Genomic DNA, 23,194 nt, shown 5'->3' with positions numbered 1-23,194 from the left:
CACCAACATGCCTCCCTTGCTATCCGCCTATAATGTAACTGCAAAAACGGAAACCTGGATGATGAGCTATGTATAATGTGTGACAAAGGCTGACATTTTGAGAACACTACATGGAAATACAAAAGGAAGAGATTCACTACTGGTGGGAGAGGATTTGGAAAGAATTTCTACAACAGCTGAGAGCTGTGCAAAGCCTTCAAGGAAAATATTTCTTCTTCTTGGTACAGGTAGAGTTTCAAAAAGGAAACCAGCAAGAGTAAAGATCAAAGTCATTTAGGAAGGAACGAGGTATTTAGTGTAATCAACGTGGCTTGAATGTTCACAGAGGCAGGAGAACTAGGACAAAGCCAAGATGCTTCCTGGAAATCATTGTAAGAGGAAAATGACTTGGTCAACAAGTGTCAAATGCTGAGGAAAAGTCGATGGGGATCTTGCAAATGTGCTAGCAAAGTGGAGGGGGGTTGAAGGAAAACTACAACGGGTTAAAAAAATGGAAATAAGGAACTGGAACAGCAAAGATAATCTTTCAAATAATCAGAATACCTTTTAATATTATTGCTAGTATTATTATAAAGAGCTTGATTACTCCACTTATGAGGCAGAAGTTTTGCTTGATGAAAATTTACTATTTGAAAAAGAAACACGATTCTCAGTTTAATACTTGAAAGAGCAGTTATTTAGACACATCATGGGAAACAAGAGGCATGGATATAACTATAAAGACAGTTATGGGGCAAAGGAGATCCAAGACACGGATCTCAAGCTGTGAACAGCCAGAGCTTTCACAAGGCCCGTACCTGGTGCCTGGTTGCATGCCTGTTGTTGTCATCTTGCCTGTGGGACAGCATCCTTTCTTCTATCTGCTTATCCCGGCTCTGTGCTCTCACCTGCAACCATCAACAATGTAAATAAATCCACCTGATTCTAAGACTACGTTTACTTAGAGTATAAAAATACAATAATAATCCCTTGAATCTGTTGTACTTTGAAAGTAAAAGTACACTGATTATCACAATCTCCATAAGAAAGAGATAAGGCAAGCTTCGTATTTTGCTTTCTCAGCCATTAACTAAGAACCAGAGAAGTGAAATGATCACAGCTAAATGATGATAAAACTAAGATTTTAATTAAGTCTGATGACTCAGAGCCTGGACTCTTTCCACTGTACCATAGATAAGAAACTGTGAGAAGTGCAAGAGAGTGAAGGACAAAGAAAACTTGAGATCAAGTCTACAGGAAAACCGAACTCTGTAGTCAGGTGATCTCCAACAAATTATATCAGCTCTCAATAGTTTGAGCTTCATCATTTGGGAACTGAGACCTTATTTCCTACTGCCTATTTGAATTTCACCATTAAAACTTAGCAAGATCAAAACAGAACTCGTATTCCTCACAAATCTGATCCACCCATCTCCAAATGTTCCCAATAAATGGCAACACCATCTCAATAGTTGATCAGGCCAAAAGCTGATGTCTTTGATTCTTCTTTCTCACAACTCACATTGAATCCATCAGTGAATCTAGTAGCTTGCTCGCCTCCAAAATACAACCTGAATCCAACCTATGCTTGATTCTCCACTGATGCCAAGCTAGTAGGCGCATCTAGTATGGTTAATGTCAGAACTTCTGAGTCGTTTTCCAATTGCTCTATCCCATGTCAACTATCCCCTAACAGTCCATTCTCCACATGCTAGCAAGTTATCATTTAAACAAAATGTTCATGAAATTGTATCAAATGCCTGCTCAGGCCCTTCAAATGCTTCCTGCTGCCATCAGAATAAAAACATACTCCTTGTGCCAAGACCTACGAGGCCTTCAAGATGTGAATCCTGCCTTCTCATTTCCCATGATGGTTCAGCCACACTGCCTATTTTCAATTCCTCAAAATCGACAGTTTACCCTCATCTCTTGGTCTTTGCTTGTTACTCCTTCTACTTAGCTATCTTTTCTCCTAGAACTTTACACAACTGTCTCTGACATATCATCCATATGCCAGATCAAATGTCAACTCCTCAGAATGTCTTCCTTGATGCCCTCGCCTTGCAAAAGCAGTGCATTACCCCTACCCTCACCCCCAAAAGTCACTCTCTTTAGTCCTTGTTCCTCATAGTACTTATCTCTACATAAGTAAATACTTTTTATTTACTTATCAATTTACAGGTTTGTGTTGCCTCCTCCCAGGACAGTGTAAGCTCCCCAAATACAACCTTTTATCTTATTCACTGTTTACCACATGCAGTCACAGAAATATGACTGAATAAAAATGGTAATATCGCTGACTACAAAGGTTTACTGAGAAACTACAGAATAATGATGTATAAGCAGGTAATTTTAAAACTCTAGAGTTTTTGCTGGGCTTGTGTGTAGATCTGTGATAGAGCGCTTGCCTAACATTCACAAGGCCAGTGCTGAAGGAAGGAAAAAAAAAAAAAAATCCTCTATAGTTTCTTGTAAATGTGAAGAACCAGTTTAATCTTTCTACTTGGGATTCCAAATACAATAAAGATTTTCTTTCAGAAATTCTCCTGATCTTCTAAGCAACACGGTCCAGTAGAAAAGATGGATTATGCTAAGCCTCCTTTCCTTGTAAAGAAGAGGAAACAAAGAGGAAAAATTCAGAACAGAAACGTTTTCCTTTTTTCAGAATTTTATTCCTCAGGATGAATTTTTTCTTTTTCTCAAATAAGTTGCTCAAAGTAATGTGTAGATACTGCTACGAGCCAACATTTTTTAAAGTTATAGTTTAGGAAGATTTTGATGGAAAACCAACCACATTATCTGATCATTATATTTAAAGGCAAGCAGTAGACAATTCACATAACACAGAGCTTCGTTGTTTTCAGAGCAAGAAGTGCCATGTCTCCTCAGTTTCTGAATCAGAAGCTGGAAAAGCTACTCAGTCCAAGATGTGTCAGCCCAAGAGAATGGGATGACAACAGGAAGAATCTACACAGGGAAGAAGCGGTCTTGCTTACAAAAAGATTTGGAATGAAGGAAAATACAAGCAGGGTTCTTGATCTTAAAATTCATACAAGCATCAGAAATATACTACTTTGCTGAACGACTAAAAACACAAACTTTTGCCCTTGTGGCCTACTGGTAAATAAGAAAACAAGTTCCTGAATCAAGGAGAACTAATGTTGGTTTGGAAATCTAATTTTTCTCAAAAATGAAACCTGCTCAAATAAGCATAAACCTGTGGTCCAGGCCTCAACAGCAAATAAGAAAAAAACACTAATACTTCAATTTAACCAAGTATTTAGTTTGTAAAACTTGTCCAAATTATATTCGAGCAATCTATTTAACATTTCCAATTCTTGCTTCTCCATAATTAATTCTATCCATGGCAGCAGAAACCCATGCAGAAACATACAGAGTAGGACCTTAGTCTCTACTTTCAAACATGTTTTCTCAAAATCTCAAGGGTTATTTAGGAGCTGTATTTTTCAAAAATTTAAAAGAAGAATTAGCCAAAAGCAGGCATAACTGAGAGTAACAAAAAGGAAAGTATTCCGCAGAAATAAACATAGGAAAAGAATTATGAAAAAAACTTTAAAAGCAAGACAATGTTGGAATCAAAAGAATTTCATGCATAAATACTGAGATCAAAAATCTATGCAAATTATGCCATAGAAGAAGAGGCATGTCCCTAACAGTCTTTTTTTTTTGCAGTGCTGGGGATTGAACCCAGGGCCTTGTGCATGCAAGGCAAGCACCTAACAGTCTTTGAAGTCAGTTCGCAATGGAAAATATCCACACACACTATTAATATCCTATAGGTAATCTCCTTGTTAATTACTTCCAAATCACCCATTATATATTCAAATTCTTTTGTCTGTTTCAGTGTTTATTTCATTTTGTGGTACTGGGGATAGAACACAGGGGAATTTTACCCCTGGGTTACATCCCCAGGTTTTGGGTTTTTTTAAAAAAAAAGACAGGGTCCCACTAAGTTGCTGAGGCTGGCCTTAAACTTGGAATCCTTTTGCCTCAACCTCTCAAGTCTCTGGGATTACAGGCATGTGCAACCATACCCTGCGTAGTTTTAAAAAAGGAAAAAAAAAAAAAAAAAAAAATGTTTTTATTGTTTCCTCCACTAGAATGCAAGAACAAGGATCTTGCTCATCATGTTCACAGCTGTATCCCCAGTGGTTAGCAAAGTGCCACACAAACAGTAAGCACTCAATAAGTATATGCTGAATAAATGAGAATACAATTACCTTGCATTCATCGGCTGAGAGGTTATGATAGAGCGGGCATCCTGAGATGGAGAAATGTCTCTCATGTTTTCCTGTAAGATGCCCTGTTAAAGGATGGAAAACTTTATCTCCAGAAAGAAGATTTAAGTTTAGAAAGTGAGACTTTTCTCTAAAACAAATCTGTTTTCTTGCTATGTCACTTTTATCAAATATATGTCACTCAGATGGAATGCACCAAAGGTAAGTGATGTTGGGACCATGTACACCCACCATAAACTTTTTTATTCCACAGGATGGATCTGTCAATATTTGAACATACTTGTTATGTTCAATATAAACTGCAGCTCCTTTTGTTCTGATGAAACAAATATTATCAAATCCCAAAATGTCATAAAGTCATACATTTATAATAAGACACAAAATTAGAAACAAGAACACTTTCCTCTGGTGGAATTTAACTAATGTTAAATTAATGAAGTCATAATAATGAATAAGTGTACTATTCTTTCTATAATGCAATGCTATCCAATCTGAATTTAACTCCCTTCAATAATCAAAAGAAACTTAAAAATAAAGAAAATACCCTTTTCCGACATATAAGTAAACATATTTTGATAATTGTGAATAGGATTAAATATACCACTGTTTGGAGGAATGACTGGTTTTGTTTAAAGATTTAAGCTTCTATAATTAAATCTTGAAATAAGCATTACAAGGCCTTCTTTATGGGCTTTAACATTAGGAAAAGTAACACAGAAAACTTGTTTTATCTAAAAGAGTGACTTTCTTCATTCTTCTATTTTTCATGTGGTTTTGTGAAAACACAGGAGAAATTGAACATTATTTCTTTGTTATACATCTTTTTAATAAGAGGCTTATAAAAACCAGAGATTGAAAGAACTGAAACAATGCTAATGAAGTAAAAAGAGAAGTTGCTTATGCTGAATTTTAAGTCTATAAAAATCTTCACCTTTCTTTCATGGAAAAAAAGAAATTTAATTTTCAGTAAAAAAGATGCTGCAATTCTAAAAATTATACAACATGATTTATAGAGTACACTTTAAAGGGCAAAAATAGTTCAAGAATGGTGGGGTGGTATTCTATGACATTAGGTTGCCAGATCCTTAGGACTAAATTATTAACTTAGGTCACTCACTGTGAAACAATTTTTCAGTCAACAATGGTAGTAATCCCATAATATTATAATATAGCTGAAAAATTCCTATCACCTAGAGACATCGTAGCTATTGTCACATGGTATTAAGACCCATTACTCATGTGTTTCTAATGCTGATGCAAACAAATCTACTGCATTGTCAATCACAGAAAAAGTATAGCCCATAAAATTATGTAGGGTACATAATACTTGAAAATGATAATAAACAACTGTTATTGGTTTATGAATTTACTATAATATGTCTTTCACATTAAGAGTGTAGTTATTCTATTTATTTAAAAATGTTTATTGTAGCCCCATGTGGTGGTACATGCCAGTAATACCAGCTACACAGGAGACTGAGACAAGAAAATAGTAAGTTCAAAGCTTCAAGGTCAGCCTCAGCAATGCAGCAAGACTGTCTCAAATTAAAAATAAGAAAGCGCTGGGAATACAGCTCAGTGGTCTAGTGCCCCTGGGTTCAATCCCCAATACTGGAGGGGAAAAAAAAGTTTTCTGTAAAACAGTGTGCCATATGACGCTGGCAACAGTCTCACACACCTTGAGTTTATCACATCTCTCAACAGCACCATTTTTTCTTGTGTTTGATTTAATCTCGTTTTGTTCATCAGTACCCCAGAAGCAATAGGCTGTTTTATACGCACACCCCCCCCAATATAGTCTAGAAGTATAACAGGCTATATCATCTAGGTTTGTGTAAGTATACTCTTTTCAAATGCATCCCTGCCATTAAGCAACTCATGACTATTTCTTGGACACAAAAAAAACTTCTTTCGTGGTCAAACATCATCTATAAAATGTATTATCACTGCTATGCAAGTGTGCTTTCAGATACAGGAATTACCTCTTTTTATTGTGCTTTGCAGATATTGCCTTTTAAAAAAAAAATTAAGGCTTGTGGCAACTCTACAACAAAAAATACTACTGGCATCATTTTTTTCAACAGCGCATATGATCATTAGCTTCTTTAACAATACAGTATTCTTCAGATTTTTCCCCCCTATCTGGGATTAAACCCAGGGTCATGTAAATATTAGGCAAGCACACTTTTTAACTAAGGTATGAACTTCTTTTAGACCTAATGCTACTGTACGAGGTAGCTATCCCTAGATCCTACTACAGTATGGACATAACTGTTATACGCACTAGGAAGTCAAAAAATTTGTAGTGAAAGGCACCTTATCTCCCAAGTGGTGTGTTCCAACTTTATACAAAGGCTTAACCACAATATTTGCACCTCAGCTCACCTAAGCAGCACAAATAAGCTTCAAGTCACTATAAGAATACCTAAAGTTACTAAGAATTAAGTCTTAATAAAAAATGAGATATTTATCTGAGAAGAAATACTTTGTCGTGTTTACACTTATTAAGTATACAAGCCACAAGATCTAAAACTACTGAAGTCACAAAAGGTCAGGGTCTCACATGTATTTTGATAAGAAATCTGTTTTTCTCATTTCCTTAACAACTATGGCTATGCAACTACTATTCTCCACTAGTTTAAGCTCTACTCGTCCTCCTCAGTGTGAACTATGTGCCACATAATGAGATAATTGGAGGTAACTGGTCATCATTTTGTTTTATTTTTGCTGGGAAAGAAGGGAACTTTTCACTGGGAAGAGCTCTTGATAAAGTGAGTGGTTCATCATCGTTAATTTCCTTGCACTAGATCTATTGTTATGGACAACAGGCTAAGAAGCAGAAATGCTTTCATTCGAGTGAGCAACTCACTTTTACTCTCGACATGTAACCACTGAAAAGTCTAAGAAGCTAGATCACAACAGAACACAAAACATTTCTGACTGATCCTAATTCCTCAGAGAGACAGAACCAAAGAATGAAGAAGTAGTGAAGCTGGGGCACACCAACCTAGAGAGTTACAGCCTGGTGTAGGACACTTCATATTGAAATTATAGCTTTCATGGAATCGACGGCGTTTAGGTCGATGAGAGAGATCGCTGCCCGAGTCCTTCAGGGACATGTCCTTGGCAATGCTCTCATCATGAGACACGTTGGGGCTGGAGATGTCTATGTCAGACTCAGAAGAAGGTGCATTTCCAGTTGGAGTTCGAGGTGGTGACTCATCATGATCAGCTGTATTTTTAGTTTCTAGAGCAAAAGCAATTGGTAGAACTTATGAATGGGATTCTTTCATCTAGAGGTTTACTACTCAGAAGAATTTAAGAGCTTCCCAGTTCTCTATGACTTTACCAGTAACTCTTACTTACTTGCTATAAGACAAAACATTTCCTTTTGCGCAACTTTAAATTCTGATTAAAACTAAACTTGGGCTTTACCTAATATATTTCACTTCTCTTATGTTTCTCCTAAGTTCATAGTCTTGGGTAATCAAAACTGGATTGGAGGACTGGAGATATAGCTCAATTGGTAGAGTGCTTGACTTGCATGCACAAGGCCTGGAGTACAAAAAAACACCTGGATGGAAATAATTTTTTTAAATAACCATCTCACTTTTCTTACAGAAGAAAAATGGAAATTATTCTCTTTCTGGATGACACTGAACAGCATGATATGCGTGTGAAGAGACTTCGACTCTTGAGTTAGCTTACTGATAGTCAAGCAATCTAATCTTGAAATTCCAGACTCAAAATCAAGGAGTGGAAATTAAGTGCTTACAAGGGCAAGGCAAGATCACATAGAGAGATCACTGTCCATCAAAAGGAGAAGGCTACCATTCAGCTCCAGTCAAGTATTACTATGGGTAAATGACTACCCACTGTTCCTAGATCTTCCCATTTTCTTAAATGAACTATTAATCCAGGTTTTTATATGACATCTTTATATTTCCAAATACTGGCAACAGATTTTTTAAAATTTAAACACTGTGCAAGGTAACCAACCAACCATGTTGGTAAGTTAGAAGCAGTTCAGCATCTTCCAAGCTCTGCTCTCAGGCCTTTGGGCTGGTAAATCATAACCTCAAGAGTCATATAAAAGTCACTACTACTCAGAAATTCAGAGATAAACACAATGGCAAGCATGAGTACAGGAAGACCTGTGTCAGGTCTTCATCTATGGTTGAGAAGGCCCTACTCCCTTGTTCCTATTACAGGTTCTAATATGTACTCCAGTTACTCTGCACCAATGAGACTCAAGGTTATCAAACTGTTCTCAGCAACACAAAAGAGTCAAGCAGAGTTCACTAGGCTGAATTTTTTCAGTATTAGGTATCTACCTACAATGCCCCAAGCCCTCTTTAAAAGCAAACTGCCCTGGGGCTGGGGAGATAGCTCAGTTGGTAGAGTGCTTGCCTTGCAAGCACAAGGCCCTGGGTTCGATCCCCAGCACCCAAAAAAAAAAAAAAAAAAAAAGCAAACTGCCCATATTCTCTGTAATTTGTATAAGTGACATCATACCCACTCACCTCTATCTGAAAAATCAACCACTTGTTCAGTTTCCGAGCCAGATGAACGAGTCTGCCGAAGCGGGTACTTTTTCGGAGTCACTGGGGTGGGCTGCTGCTGACTACGGGTCACTCTTCTGGTAGAATAGGCAGGTTCCTCGGTGCCAAAAGACTGCAAATTTCGAACAGGGCTGGAATCTGATCCCAATTTTAAAAGACCATAAAATTAAAAAAAAAGAAGGAAATTATTTTATTTTCTATCCATGTGATTTATTAAAATATAGTTCTCTTCTTCCTACTTCACAAAATTCAACAAATCTTTAAAATACCCATTTTACTAAAAAACATATAAGCAAAACAGTTTAGCTCAGGTATACAATGTAGTATAATATTAATTGCTTAGGTTCTGGAATCAAGACTGAACTTGATTCAATTCTACCCTACCATAGCAACTAGCTGTGGCATTTTGGTCAAGTTAATCCCTCCAAGTCTGTCTCCTGACCCATAAAAAAGGAAAATACTGGTAACACATTCCTCATAACATGTGGTAAGGAGTAAATGAGAAAACTGCATAGAAAGCACTTAATATGGTGTGTGGTTTGAAGAAAGTGCTTTATATATATTGGTTTCCTCCTCTCTTTCCTTCCATACTCTAATCCACCATAAAATAAATATTCTACTACTACGTATAGCAATATACAAATATTTTCCCCTTCATTATTTTTTCCTTTCTGATTATCCTCAGACATTTTTTTTTTTTTTTTTTTTTTTTTTTTAAGTACAAGGGACTGATCCCAGGGTACTTTTCCACTGAGCTCCATCCACATCCACAGTCTTTTTAATATTTTTTATTTCAAGATGGGATCTTGCCAAGTTGCTGATGCCAGCCTCAAACCTGTGATCCTCCTGCCTCCATCTCGAGTCACTGGAATCACAGGCATGCATCATCACACCTGTTTACTCTCAGTCTCTCATGCAAAATGATACCAGATCCTAAAGGTAAGACAGATAACTTCTTGAATTCTTCTGGATGGCAAAACCTATTCTGAAGCACTCAGCAGCCCTTTTACATCTCTAAACTGATGACACTTATGGGAAATAAAAAGAAATTCAAAGCTGAACTTAAATCATATTTCAAACAACAAACTAAATCCTACAATAATGTATAAATTGTAAAGAATCCTCAGAGAGCTGGGCACAGTGGTGCAAGCCAATAATCCCAGTGGTTCATGAGGCTGGGGCAGGAGGATCACAAATTCAAAGTTAGCCTCAGTAACTTAAGAGAGATCCTGAGCAACTCAAGAGAGATCCTGTCTCTAAATAAAATATAAAAAATAGGCTGGGGATGTGGCTCAGTGGTTAAATGCCCAAGTACCATGCACCCCGCCCCCCAAAAAAAAAAATCCTCAGAGAAGAATGGAATTCTCACAACTTTCAGATGAGAAGTTAGCACAAGTAAGATTATAAGTCTGTACACCTCCAGGAGGCTCTGCTCACAAGGTAGTCTATATTTCACTTCAGAGAGAATGGGTTCAAATAGACTGCACTGTGAATCCAGGAACTGTGTGATCTTTTTTGGTGCTGGGGATTAAATCCAGGACCTCACATTTGCTAAACAAGAGCTCTTCCACCTAGTTATATCCCCAGTCCAAGCTGGGGAATTTTGTGGTCACCAAGGAAAATAACTAGAAAAAGACCCAGAGCCCACGCATTTCCTAGCTGTTTTGAATATTTAACCTTCCAGTATCTCAGGCATGGCCAATTATGCTTTCTAAAAGTATAAGCCCTTTTCTTTGCATCTACTGCTCCCTCTTCCTAGAATAACATTTTCCCAACTTTCAACTTACTAATTCTACTAGATTTTATAAGAATTCCTTCTGGAAGAATGAATTTCAGTTGGCTGCCTCACATCTTGGGCTTCCATAGTCTGGGCAAACCTTTCTCACAGCCCTGCCACAGTACATTACCATTATCATTCCAGCTACCTATACCTCAAATAAACTGTAAGCTCCTTGAGGGGCAGGAACTGATTTTTCTATTATAGTATCCCAGTACATACCAGAGTGCCTAAATTATAAGAACCATTTATCAAGAGCCCCACTGTAGTAAATTAAAAAAAAAAAAAAAAGGGGTTGATCAGAGCACAGTGAAGTACACCTAAAATCTCAGCATCTCGATAGGCTGAGGCAGGAGGATCTAAAGTTCAAGGCCAGGCTAGATAATTCAGCAAGACCCTGCCTCAAAAAAATTAAAGAATTAAGTGTGTAGATGAGCGGTGGAGCATCCTAGATTCAATCCCCAGTACCTTGGGGTGGGGGGGATAAACTGAGAAATCAAGAGAAAATAGTTATATTTAAGTTGAAATTTTAAATTAACAAAAGCGGGAACAGTTCTTGAGAGAATATTCCTACTTTCTTGCTTGAAAAACTGATGTTTTTCTCTCATTTTGTAACATACTCATGTAGCAGCAGTCAAATCAACACTATTCAATTACTCAAGGCATAGTATAAATTTTTTCCCTTTATGTATTATCGTCTATTGATCAGCAGCTTTCTGTATTAACTGTAACTTATTTTCATTTCCAGGTAATCTCTGAGCAGAATCATGAGGGGTCAGGCATTCATTTCAAACCTAAACCCAGATGGGTAAATGCATGCACAAGAGAACCTTTGAACTATCTTCCAATCCTGAGATTCTTGTTTTTCACTACCAAAGCAAAATTCTGGGTATTTAAATACCAATATTTGGGTACAACTAGTTATATCTATCAAATGTGCATCTAACTACATTCCAGAACTTAAACAAGCTTTTAGAAGCTCTGGACCTCATGTAACAACAAGTTCAAGAGACTATTTTAAGCCCCTAAGCCCTTTCAACAGAGTGAAGAGATAATATTCCCACTTTATTAACACCACAGTCCAAAAAAAAAAAGAAAACTCAAAGGAAACTTGTGTCACATCCCTGATACCTGCCTCTGGGCACTAAGCCCAACAGAAGCTATTAAAGGTCCAATAGTTCTGTATTTTTCCTACATTTTACCAGATTCTGTCATCTACAGCAAGCCAAGAGACCAGTTTCCACATTAACTAGCCCAATAAAAAGATGACCAATCAGTCCACTGTGAAAAGTGGTCTGGAAGAACAAAGATTTTTACCTTGAGAACTCTGGCTTAGCCTGGCTGAGGAGCGGGTGACTCGGGCAGATCGGCGGGATGTGCCATCGCTCTCTGAACTGTCTGTGTGCTCGAGATCTGTAGAAAAATCGGAATCTTCGGTTCCATCTGAACTACTGCCTGCATTCCTCTGTAATACCATAGATCCAGACATTAGCACAGAAGCATTTACTCTGTGGGTTTGTATAAGTACTGGAAATAAAATAAACCACGAAGCTGGAAACACCAAGTTCTGACCAAGAAAGGACTCCACAAGTATTTCTCCTCCCTGCCCAGAGCCAACTTCCCTTTATTTAGGACATTTAAATGAAATGACCTACAAATAAGATACCTTTGCTGAGTAAATGAAGAAAGAATTCTTACTGTATCATCACTAATTCTGAACCAATTTCATTTGGAGATTAGTATCACAAACTGGAAATAAAAGCACCCACTCGAAATGGTCTGGCTGACATAACCATACCAAAGCAAACAAACAAAAATCAGGGTCCACACTACTGTGAAAAATGTTGCTATGTTCCATTTAACTTTCAGGGTAGTTTTGTTCAGTATCTATAAATAGATATCACTTTTTTTTTCTTTTTTTTTTTTTTTTTTGAGATGGGATGTGCTATGTTGACAAGACTTGTGATGCTCCAGCCTCAGACTCCCAGATAGTAAGGATTTACAGGCATGGACCACTGTGTCTGGCTTAGCATTTTTAAAAAGCCATACACCATTTCAAACCATCATAACCTATACTTCTGATCCCAATAGAACTTAAGCATAAAGAGATAAAATTTTTCTTTCTTACGTCATGTGTCCTTAAAGTTTCTCCACATGACTGACGAAAGTGCTGATAAAGGTATCCTTGTGCTGAAGATTCATGGATATTCAGAACAAGGTTTAAAAAAACACACATACACATTTCAGTTAATAATTATTTGTCAATTAGCCTCCTAAAGAGTGATCAGGCATAAAGATTACATTTATCAATTGAGCACTATCCCTATCCCCTTTACTAAACCAGAAAGGGAAGAATATTTGCCAAAAGCACTATCTAGCTTCAAACTGTAAGTCCCAGTGTTTGGGTTGGTTTTGTTTGTTTGTTTGTTTTTGGTGCTTGGAATTAAACCAAGCTTCAAGTATGCTAAGCACTCACTCTACCATTGTGATGCACCCCAAGTCCTAATTCTCTATTCAAAGAATAAGCCCTTTAGGGCCAAGCATTTGGAATTCATAATTTTTCACATATTTAGAAAATAAATACTTTATATATACCTTGAAAAAAACCCATAATCAAACACATTAGCATTTCTGCAACAAAATATATAGTCATGCTAACGGGGACACAAAAACCATGAAGCCTCATGATAGTTTTAGGACAGATTTGCCACCACACTAGTTACTTTAAAAAAAAAAAAAAAACAAAACAAAAAAAAACACATTTTAGAGAGCTCATTGCATTTGGGAATTGCAGAGACTGCGAACTTATTCCAAGTCATTTGGGAATTGCAGAGACTGTGGACTTATTCCAAGGCATTGACAGTATTCCTGCATAAATACCATCTACCAATTTAGGTCACTTTAGGAGCCATTAAATGTGTAAACATTTAACCTGGTAAGCCTTTGGGAAGAGAAAGAGTTCTGCAGAAAGGAGCAGAATACCACCCATCCAGCTTTCCAAATATTTCAAGGGTAATCCGCACAGATATCAACAAAGGCCCCAGAAACAGTCACAGAAAATCACTAGGATGAAAGGAAATCTTAAAGGTCACCTAGTTCAATTACCCTTCAATTATCCAGATATATGAATCTCTAACTTCTGACCAGCTCTTCCTGGTTTGACCGTGGAACTCAGCTCCTCTCTCTGGTTTTTGCCAATCGACTTCCCACCTAACTCCAGAGTAGACTTAATTGCGCCTCCCTTCCCTTCTCTAACATTGTGTATATTCCCCCAAGTAAAGAATTTGCAACCTCCTTCTATGGTTACTTGTATATCTGTTTTCCCCATCAGTTTTATACCCTTAAGCCAGAGATCAAATCTTAATGAATTTTTTACTCCCCAGCAACCAGCAAGCAGCCAAGGCAAATCTGTTGAACCGCACTACATTTGTTTTGTAGTTCTGGCTCTGCTATTGTCTGATGAGTAGCTTTGGGGCACTCCAGTAGGTCTCTGTGTGCTCAGTTGCAAAAAGAGAAGAGGGTATTCCTAAGTGTCCTCCTAAGACCATTCCAATTACTGCCAAGTTTTTATTCAATTACACGAACAGCATTTGTGCCAAACTAAGCAAATACGGGAAGATGATGGCTTAGACGCTACAGGCCTGAATGGGATCCCTCGGGAGTGGGCGCTGGTTCTCCACCACCTCAGCGCTTGGCTTTGTTGTGCCCCCCACCTGGAAAGGAGGACGGCACAACAAACCCCGCCTCCGCAACTATGAGCTTCCCCACCCGGAAGGGCGGGGACTCGGGTCACCCAATCCAGGCCCTACTCAACCGCGCCCCCACGGGACAGACTGCCAAGCTAGTCCAATCCAGAGAGGAGGGATCGTTCTCCGCAGCCAGTCACAGAGCGCTGGGGCCGGGCCCAGGCACCGCCCCCGCACGCGGGGAGGTAACCGTTGGGCCCAAATAGGCGGCGTCAGCAGCCAATCAATATGCTTTGAGACGTTTCAGAGACCAATTAACAATAAGAACGCCTCCGATCCGGGCAAGCAGAGGGCGGGAATAGTTGCAAGCATAGGCCGAGGCCAGGGTCGGGCCCACATTTTTCTGTTGGTACTGACTGAGGAGAGGGTGGCTGAGCTAGGTTTGGGGGAGCGGGAAGTTGGAACCCGACCACTTTGAGGCGTGGCCAACTGCGTCACGTTGCTCAATCGACTGTCCTTAAAAACCCGCCATCCCTCGTCTCCCGTTTCTCACCTTCCTTCGCGGCATTGCCGGCGGCTGCGGCCCGACGGTTCCGATTCGGGCAGCGGCGGCAGCAGCAGCAGGAACGGTGGCTCCGGCGGGCTCCGTGGCGGCCTCTGTAGCAGTCCCAATCCTGCGGACGATCCCAAGTGCCTCCTGCCTCTCAGCGTCTAGAGCCTTCTGCGCAGGCGCGGCGGGCTGAAGCGCTTTTTCCTTCACTTCCGGCTGGAGCTCGCGTCACCTGACGTTATGAGCCAGAGAGGGTGCTGGGAGGTTCTCTTCTTTTGGTGAGGCTAGTGATCGCCATTTTGGTTTTGGGCAGGAAGTGATATTAATAGTGGAATTTTTGGCCTGCCATTTTTAGTTAGGGAAGTGGCACCCTTTGTGGTCGTGGGTAGCCATTCTTCTTTGGGGCAGAAGCCTGACATTTGAAGTTAACAGTTTTCATCTTTACCTTGGGCAAAATTTCCCTTCCCGGTCGTTTTAATTTCTGGAGTCGGAGAAGGCAATCCCCAGAATCCATCAGGTTGTCGAAATTTAACCCCTTCGTTGCCGGACTAAAAGACGATTCTATTTATCATTTGAAGTCCAGTTGGGAAGGAATATTTTGCACAAGAAACTTGTCTGTTAATCTTAAGAGTCATTCTGTGTCCCAAAAGAGTGGGAATAGGGAATCAAAAAAGGAACGAAAGAGTGGCGTCTGTCATGAGGAAGTTTCCCGTGTGGTAGAGGAGACATTGTCCTTGCCCTAAGCGAACAGCAGTAAGTTAGTCGTTCACATTGCAGGCGGAGGCAAAGCTATTCTCCAAAAGCTGAAACTCCAAAGAATTCTCAATTTAGCTCTGTGGTGAGCACCCACCTCCTTTCCCCACTGTTGGGCCAAGCACAGTGTGGCCAAGAGTGGGAATGTGACTTGAATGTGAGGGTGCTGCAGGAGTGGTAGGAGAAACGTTGAACCCCATTTAGCCCAAATGGCCTTTGGAATCCTGAGGCATGAGTCAAGAGTTGGGGGAAGGGAGGAAGAGGAAGGAATATTTTTATTGATGCTGGAGTCTAAAAAGGAATGGGTATTTAAATAATAAAGGGTCTAAGAAGAAGTTGGTTAAGGATGTTAAGTTGAAGGGAGAGCTAAAAGGCTGGAAAGTGGAGAGTAGATTTAACCTCCCCGGAGGAAAAGACTTGAGAGGACCATGGTTTGGCTTAGAGTGGCTGGGTGGAATCCAAGCAAGCTCAGTCACTAAGTTAGGATCTTGGACCTCAGTTTCAGCCTGAGGCGGACTAAGATGATTTGCCCCAGGCGCAGAACTTAAAACAAAGCAATTTGACTGAAGTGCTAAACAGAGGACTCTGAAGAGTTAAAAGTTCCAGACTTAGCCAGTACTCTCTTTGGGGATATACTGGGCTATTGTTGACACAGGCAGCTTTTAGTATTTAGTATTTAGCTTTTAGTGTTTAGTATAAATATCTTAGAATAACTACCTGGATTGAACTGCACATAAGAAATTATTTGAAAATGTCTCGTATTTCTTCCTTGTGTCCCTTTAGCACTCATGCATTTAATTTCACATTATTAACCTGTTATTTTACACCAACTGCTGTGTTCCTGAGGTCACCCTTGGATGTTCTGGCTCCCTAATTAGTGGTAAGGACCTCATATTAAGAACATATCTCAATTTGTACCATCCTTTCTAATAGTTCCCAGTCGTTTTTACCTGCAGTATATGCTTGCTAGTTAATCAGAATATCATTACTGTTTCTAGCATTACAGATGTTCAACATTAGGCACTAATCTCTTTTACTAGATTCTCTAACATTGCAGCTGACAGTGAAGAGTTTACAATTTCATTTGGACATGGTTCTTATCCTCAGAAAGTACTTGCTCTGTTGGAAAGATGAAAAAACTAATGCCAGCAGGATATGATCATAAGGAAAACAACTGTAGACCAGCTATGTGTATTTAGAACAGAGAGGGTAATCTTAAAAGCTGTTTCTTTCTTTTGTTTATTTACTTTTCTTTCTTTTCTTTTTCTCCTTAACTACATATAATCTTTACGAGTCATTTTCATCATGACACAGTTATAAGCAGGAGCCATTGGTTTCAAAGCCTCTGCCATCCTCATCCACCAAACTTCAAACAGGCACTTGCCACATTCTCCCTGTCTTTATGCTTTAAATCTTTCTTCAGAGAGGCTTTTCCTCATCTATCTTTGTAAGGTATTAGAGCATAGTAATATATTATTTTTATTGATCACTGTATTTATACTTGTACAATTGGTAGATGACATTCCCCACTCCATTTCTCAAACACACAATAGCAACACAAATCTTGTTTGTTTTATTCATCTGCTCTACTAGTGTCCAGTGTGAGGCCTTGATGTAATATCTAGCTCTGCCACTTTCTATCTGCTCTTGGACAAGTTTTAAAATTTATCTGTGCCTTAGTTTCCTCTTCTGTGAAGTAGGAACACTAATGGTCACTTTACAAGATTGTTGTAAGGAATGAAGGAAACGAGCGTTGTAAAGTACTCTTCACAGTTACTGAAATAGAGTGAGTGCCCAATAAATGACTGTTGTTATTATCCTAGTCATGGCTGTAACATTCTAATGTTTTTGACTGTGTCTTTACACAGTCTCCATGATTGTTTGCTTTAGTCTGTTCAACCTCACTTCAACTGGAGAAACAGAGTGATTACCCAGGTATTATACAGCAGACACTGAGTCACACCAAGATGGGCAAACACACCATCTTCCCACTGAAGGAGATTTGAGTCCCGTAAGGAAGACAGACCAGTAAGCTCAGTTTCAAAATGCTGTAGAGTATTACATGGCAAAACAAGGATGAAGAAGGTCCAGAAGTGGTACAGAGGAGAAAGTGAAGTGTTTGATTTGGAGGTTTACACAGAAGAAGTGAAACACTTTGTCTGGGGGTGACTGACTTGGCATGACAGAGATGAGGTGGTTGCCAAAAGAAGCAGGTAGTGTTGAGAACCAGTTCATGTAGGACCTTCAGGGTCCTGCTAAGGAGGTGGACAGAGGTGGTGGGCAGTTTCTAAAGAACTTTAAGCAAAGAAGTCCCATGATCTGACTTGCATTTTAGAGATCTCATTCTGGCAGCTGTTAGGAGAGTGAGCAAAGTGGTAGGGAGGCCCAAGGCCAGAAATCAGTGAAAATTCTGTAATAACCTTAGCTAGTGATTGTGGGGACAATGTTTTGTGTGTCCTATATATTTTCTTACTTCTGTGTCTGGTCTCCTCAGTTATATTTGTAAACTACCTAAAAGATACCTCAATTTCCTTTAAGATGCTCCCTTGCCAGTGAAATGATAGCTACCATATTTCAAATTCAAGTAAAGTTGTTTATTGTTTCTTCAAAGGCCTGGGAGCTCTGAAGGTTGGAATCCTTGCCTGGCTGGCCACAATGTCTCCAGCTTCTCCCTTGCTTCCTGGCTCCTAAAAAGGCTCAGTAAGTAGAGTGCCACCAGATTGGATGGTCTTGATGCCACTGCCAGGTGTCAACTCAGAGAAGAGTTGCATGGACCAGCTATCCTCTCTCCTTTAAGCCTCTTTCTAACCATTTTTGTGCCCAGGTGGAGTCAGGGATCAGCATTTCCTCTGTGTGCAAATGACTGTCATAAGGTGGGAGAACCATGCCTGGGCCTTTTTAAGACGATCCTAGGTAGGGGAACCAGGTTCAACTTGTAACTTTTTTTTGTAATTTTTTTATAGTTGTAGATGGACATAATACCTTTATTTTATTTCTTTCTTTATTTGTTTGTTTATTATGTGGTACTGAGGATCAAACCCTGTGCCTCACACAGGCTAGGTAAGTGCTTTACCACAGAGCTACAACCCCAGCCCCTCAACTTGTAACTTTTGAATAAAAGTATTGGCCTAGTCTCTATCCCTTTAGGAGAATCTCAGAGGTTGCTGATACGACCATAACTCATATTAAAATCTTTTCATTTACAGCTGCCTTAAAAATAGAGTCAGCATAGTCCTAATGCACCTTTCTTTCTTTCTCTTACTGGAGATGACCTGGAGCTTCTTGTATCTTCGGACCACTTGTTAATTTGGTTCTTGTTTCACCCTTAGCACTCCTCCAAGCCCACCATGGGGGAAGTTATTGGATAGATCCCAGCAGGCTCAGACACAGCTCTCTGCCTCTGCAGCTGGGGTTATAAATAACTACCAAAGCTAAACACTACACTCAAATAACCACATTTTGAAAATTGCTTAAAAAACCCCACTCTATTCTATTTCAATAGGAATTCTTCTCTCACTCCTATCCTTCATCTCCCCACTTCCTTCACTTACCTACCTCCCTTCCCTGATCCAAGCCCCCGAGGGAAGTCAGTCTGAGCACAAAGCTGTCTTGTGATGAAGACATCTTTTTCCATATTTGACGGGGCCAAAACCCTCCAGGGCTGTAGTTATAGTTACATGATGTTGTTATGGCAGCAGAAGCCTCAGGGCAACATATGTTCCTTGGTATAATTGGGTTTGCTTTAACAGAAGGTCTCTCTCTAGGTTTTCCATGCCCAAATTCACTTACCAAAAAGACCAGGGAATTGTGATTATGGATGGGCCTTCATTTTTTGATTCCACCAAAACCAAATTCCTCATTATTCCCCAGGATGTAATGTACCCAGTAATCATGGGTTGAGACTTTTTTGGTTATAGTTATTTCCATATATTTATTGAACAGATATTTACTGAGCATCTGATATGTGCTAGGCATCGGGCCGGCAGCTAAGTGTGCACCATGAATAAGCCAACTCTGTCCTTCCCCTGTCAAGTTGGGACAAGTGTGTATAAAAGGAGCAAGACTTTCACCTGCCCTCAGCCCCCTCCAGCTTTTCAAAAATTATCAGCTCAGTAATTTTTTTAGAATAAGACATCCTTAATCTTACTGCTACCTTAAAGCATAGCTTCCCAATTTTTCTCCACCTGCATACATATTATTATTTATGCACATTTTTTATATATATGTACTCACTGTTTACATGAGATTTCACATTTTGGCATACTCTTAACATTTTCTACTGTAGTCTTCACAATTGTGTTTGTGCCACAGTACTACAATATAATGTGCTCTCATTCCCTTTGTGGGCTTGAGGGTCTTTCATGTCGGATAATGCTGCAGTCAGCGTCTGCAAGCATCTATAGCTTCAGTTTTTATTTCTGCCTCTGATACATTGCTTTATTTCTTTCCCCAAAAATATGAGCAAATCTACATCATCATTAGTGTGCGAGTGCCAACTTAAGACATTGTTTCCAGAACTAAGTATTAACCACTTTTGAAATTTCTGCAGTTTTAGTGAAAATGAAAACTGCACCTCACATGTACTTTTGGTTTTATTTTTAGTGAGGATATACTGCAGTCTTCCATGTGTTTAATTTTATTTTCTTATTACTAATTTCTCTAATGCAGTCTTTTTTTTTTTTTTTTTTTTTTAAAGTCTTGGGGCTGGGGAGATAGCTCAGTTGGTAGAGTGCTTGCCTTGCAAGCACAAGGCCCTGGGTTCAATCCCCAGCACCGCAAAAAAAGAAAAAGTCTGGGATAACACATTTATTTATTCTTTTGTTTTCTAATGGAGTTTTGATGATTTTCTTTTAAGTTTGAATGAGAAAGAGAGATGCTTTGTCTGAGCCATATTCAGTTAGAGAGTCAATTATTAAGAAGTCAGAGCAAGCCTAGCAATGTAATGCATGCCTGTAATCCCAGTGACTCAGGGGGCTGAGACAGGAGAACCACAATTTGGAGGCCATCCACAGCAACTTAGTGAGGCCCTAAGCAACTTAGAAAGACCCTGTCTCAAAATAAAAAATAACTCGGAAGGGTAAGGCAGGAGGATTGCAAGTTTGAACTAATTTCAGCAACTTAGCAAGGCCCTAAGCAACTTAGTGAGACCCTGTCTGAAAATCAAAAATAAAGGGAAGGGGATATGACTCAGTGATAAAGCACCCCTGGGTTCAATCCATGGTACCAAAAAATAAGTAAATAAAAAGTACTGGGGATATAGCTTAATGGCAGAGCATTTGCCTAACCTATGCAAGGCCTTGGTACTGTGTGTATGGCAGCGTGGGTAATACATACTATTGAGGAAGAGTGAAATTTTGAACAGAATGTATAGATGACATGGATGAAAACACTGAGGAGGCAGTGTATGTTCTACCCCAGAAAGTGTTGAGGGGCCACTTTAAAAGCCATAGTTACTCTTAACTACCATAAGAACCATGAAGATGATTCTAGACATCATTTTTCTGGTGATTTGGAGGAAACTAAAAAGTTTCCCAAACTAATCAACTTTAGGAGGATGAAAAATGACCCTGCATTCTGCCATTTGTAAAATATGAATCTTTTTTAATTGTTGAAAGATGCTTTCCCAGGAATGGAGACTAGGAATGGGTTTCCCTGAGTCATTTACACATGTTTACCCAAACTCTCTTGTGACTAACTGTACCCAAATGTGAATCAACTGGCCAACATGAGGGATGCAAGCTATAACTGGAAAAAAAATTTCTCTATTTAATCCAGACTAGCTCAACATGGTTCAAATCCACAATCTTGGACTTCTTAGCCTTTCTCTAACTGAGGTTACTGACCCCAGTTTAATCTCAGTGGTTGAAGATTTTCTTGCTGGCCTGAAAATTACATGAGGATGAGTGGGCATCTGATCATTTTTATCAGCTGCCCATTCTTGCCAGCAGATGTCACCACACCAAGCCACATTCTCCAAAGATAATCTGAGATGAAAGGAAGGACTTCAGAAAGGCCTGGTCTGACCATTCCAACCCTCTTTTCCCATGGTTTTCCATTAATACCTCTGGAAAACTATTAAGGATATGTATACATACATGGTTTCCAGTAGTACTGAGGCCTAAACTTACCAGGTCGAGATCCAAGCCTCTCTTATCCAAAGACCTTCTCCAGATTGGGTGGAGAGCACAGCTGTTGTAGGAGGGGAGACAGGGCAAGCAGACCATTTAAGTGGGGGGTGCACATCATAGAGTTATCTAGAAACAAGGCCTATAGTGTTGGGGCTGTTCCAAACATCACTGTAGAGCTGATACTTAAGGCAAAGAACTCCACCCATCCTCCACCCTGCCCCTATGTCCACATTGGCAGAGCATATCCCTTGCCTGTTGGCTGGGGCTAATCCATCAGTTTGGGGGCCTCCTTGGTGCCAACCAGACATAGCCACACCATGAAGACACTGGGAGAGTTCCTAGCAATTCAGACCATCATTATTTTTTCCTTCAATACAAGTGTAAACTACATTAGTGATCTGGGGGAAAGAGTCACTTTGGGCTCTTCTGTGCACTTTCTTTGCAGACTTTCTGTGTGTCTATTCACAGTGGGATAAAGACTGAAGACCTTTTTGGTCAATCTTCTGGCTAGCCTTCCAGGCCCTTCTCATTACAACCCTCTGCCTCATTCTCTGTGGTACAGTCTCATTTGGCCGCCTGCAATTCTTAGGGATGTCCTGGTTCCTTCTATCTCAGGACCTTTACACATACCCTTTACTCTGCCTAGAATGTTCCACCCCCATACTCATCTTCACCTATTTCCACTATTCTTTCAGATCTCAGCTCAAGTGCTAGTCCCTCAGGACTTTCCCTGAGCCTTCCAGACTAGATCAGTGTTCCCTTTTATACACTCTTCTAGCACACTATACTTTCCTTCATAGCACTTGTCCCAGCTTATAGTTTTATATTTATTTGTGACATATGGATTCTTTGCCTTCTGTTTCTCCCCATACATACCCCAGGCTGAAGGCAAGGAGGGCAGTGTCCATTTTACCTATATTCCATTCCTGGAACTTAGTAGAGTATGACACTTAGTAGGCATTCAATAACTATTGGGTGTATGAATGAATGGCAAGCGGATAAATAAAGGAAGTCAGTTAACACAGTGTTACGCGCATTCATATGATACTTGCATTTGAGATATAGTGCCTAATTCTGATTATTCTACCTAAGGAAGACACATCAGAGTCCAGGGAAAGTCACTCCATATTAGTCAAAGTGCACATTACCATATGAGCAAAATTTAAAGGACTATGAAAGATGGAGACTGTGGTTATGATCCAGGTGTATGACTCAGAAAGGAGATAGGTACAGATTTGTTTTCCAAATGACAAAGGCCATTGCTAAGGGAAGTTTTTTGAAAACTGAACTGCACTCTCTCCAAAGAGGGGACCATGTGCTGTTTATCTGCATATCCCCAAAACCTAGCATGATGCCTGGCACATAGTAGGAACTTAAGAAATATGTGTTGAATTATTTTTTTGTTGAATCTTAAAGGAGATAGACTTAGATCTAGGGATAAGGTAGTATGCAATTATTCACTTGAGAAACCTCAGAAGAAAAAAGAAAGAGAAAAAAGAA

General features: G+C 39.5%; 1 protein-coding gene across 2 annotated transcripts in view; it reads right to left on the bottom strand.

Moving 5' to 3' along the window:
- The window catches only part of Kat7 (lysine acetyltransferase 7), a 30,072-nt gene extending 15,097 nt beyond the window's left edge, over window positions 1-14,975 (bottom strand). Inside the window, exons 1-6 of one of the 2 annotated variants that reach the window (XM_047545868.1) lie at window positions 14,817-14,975; window positions 11,895-12,042; window positions 8,762-8,938; window positions 7,246-7,485; window positions 4,221-4,303; window positions 798-887 (exon numbers count right to left, since the gene is read on the bottom strand). In XM_047545868.1, coding sequence (XP_047401824.1) covers window positions 798-887; window positions 4,221-4,303; window positions 7,246-7,485; window positions 8,762-8,938; window positions 11,895-12,042; window positions 14,817-14,831 — 753 coding nt within the window. In that variant the 5' untranslated portion in view covers window positions 14,832-14,975. The remainder of the gene's footprint in view (window positions 1-797; window positions 888-4,220; window positions 4,304-7,245; window positions 7,486-8,761; window positions 8,939-11,894; window positions 12,043-14,816) is intronic. The other variant, XM_047545869.1, reaches the window with a different exon arrangement.
- Window positions 14,976-23,194: the final 8,219 nt, after the last annotated feature.

Source organism: Sciurus carolinensis, chromosome 3 (assembly GCF_902686445.1).
Source record: "Sciurus carolinensis chromosome 3, mSciCar1.2, whole genome shotgun sequence".
Taxonomy (NCBI): Eukaryota; Metazoa; Chordata; class Mammalia; order Rodentia; family Sciuridae; genus Sciurus; species Sciurus carolinensis.
This window is presented reverse-complemented; position numbering and strand designations above follow the sequence as displayed.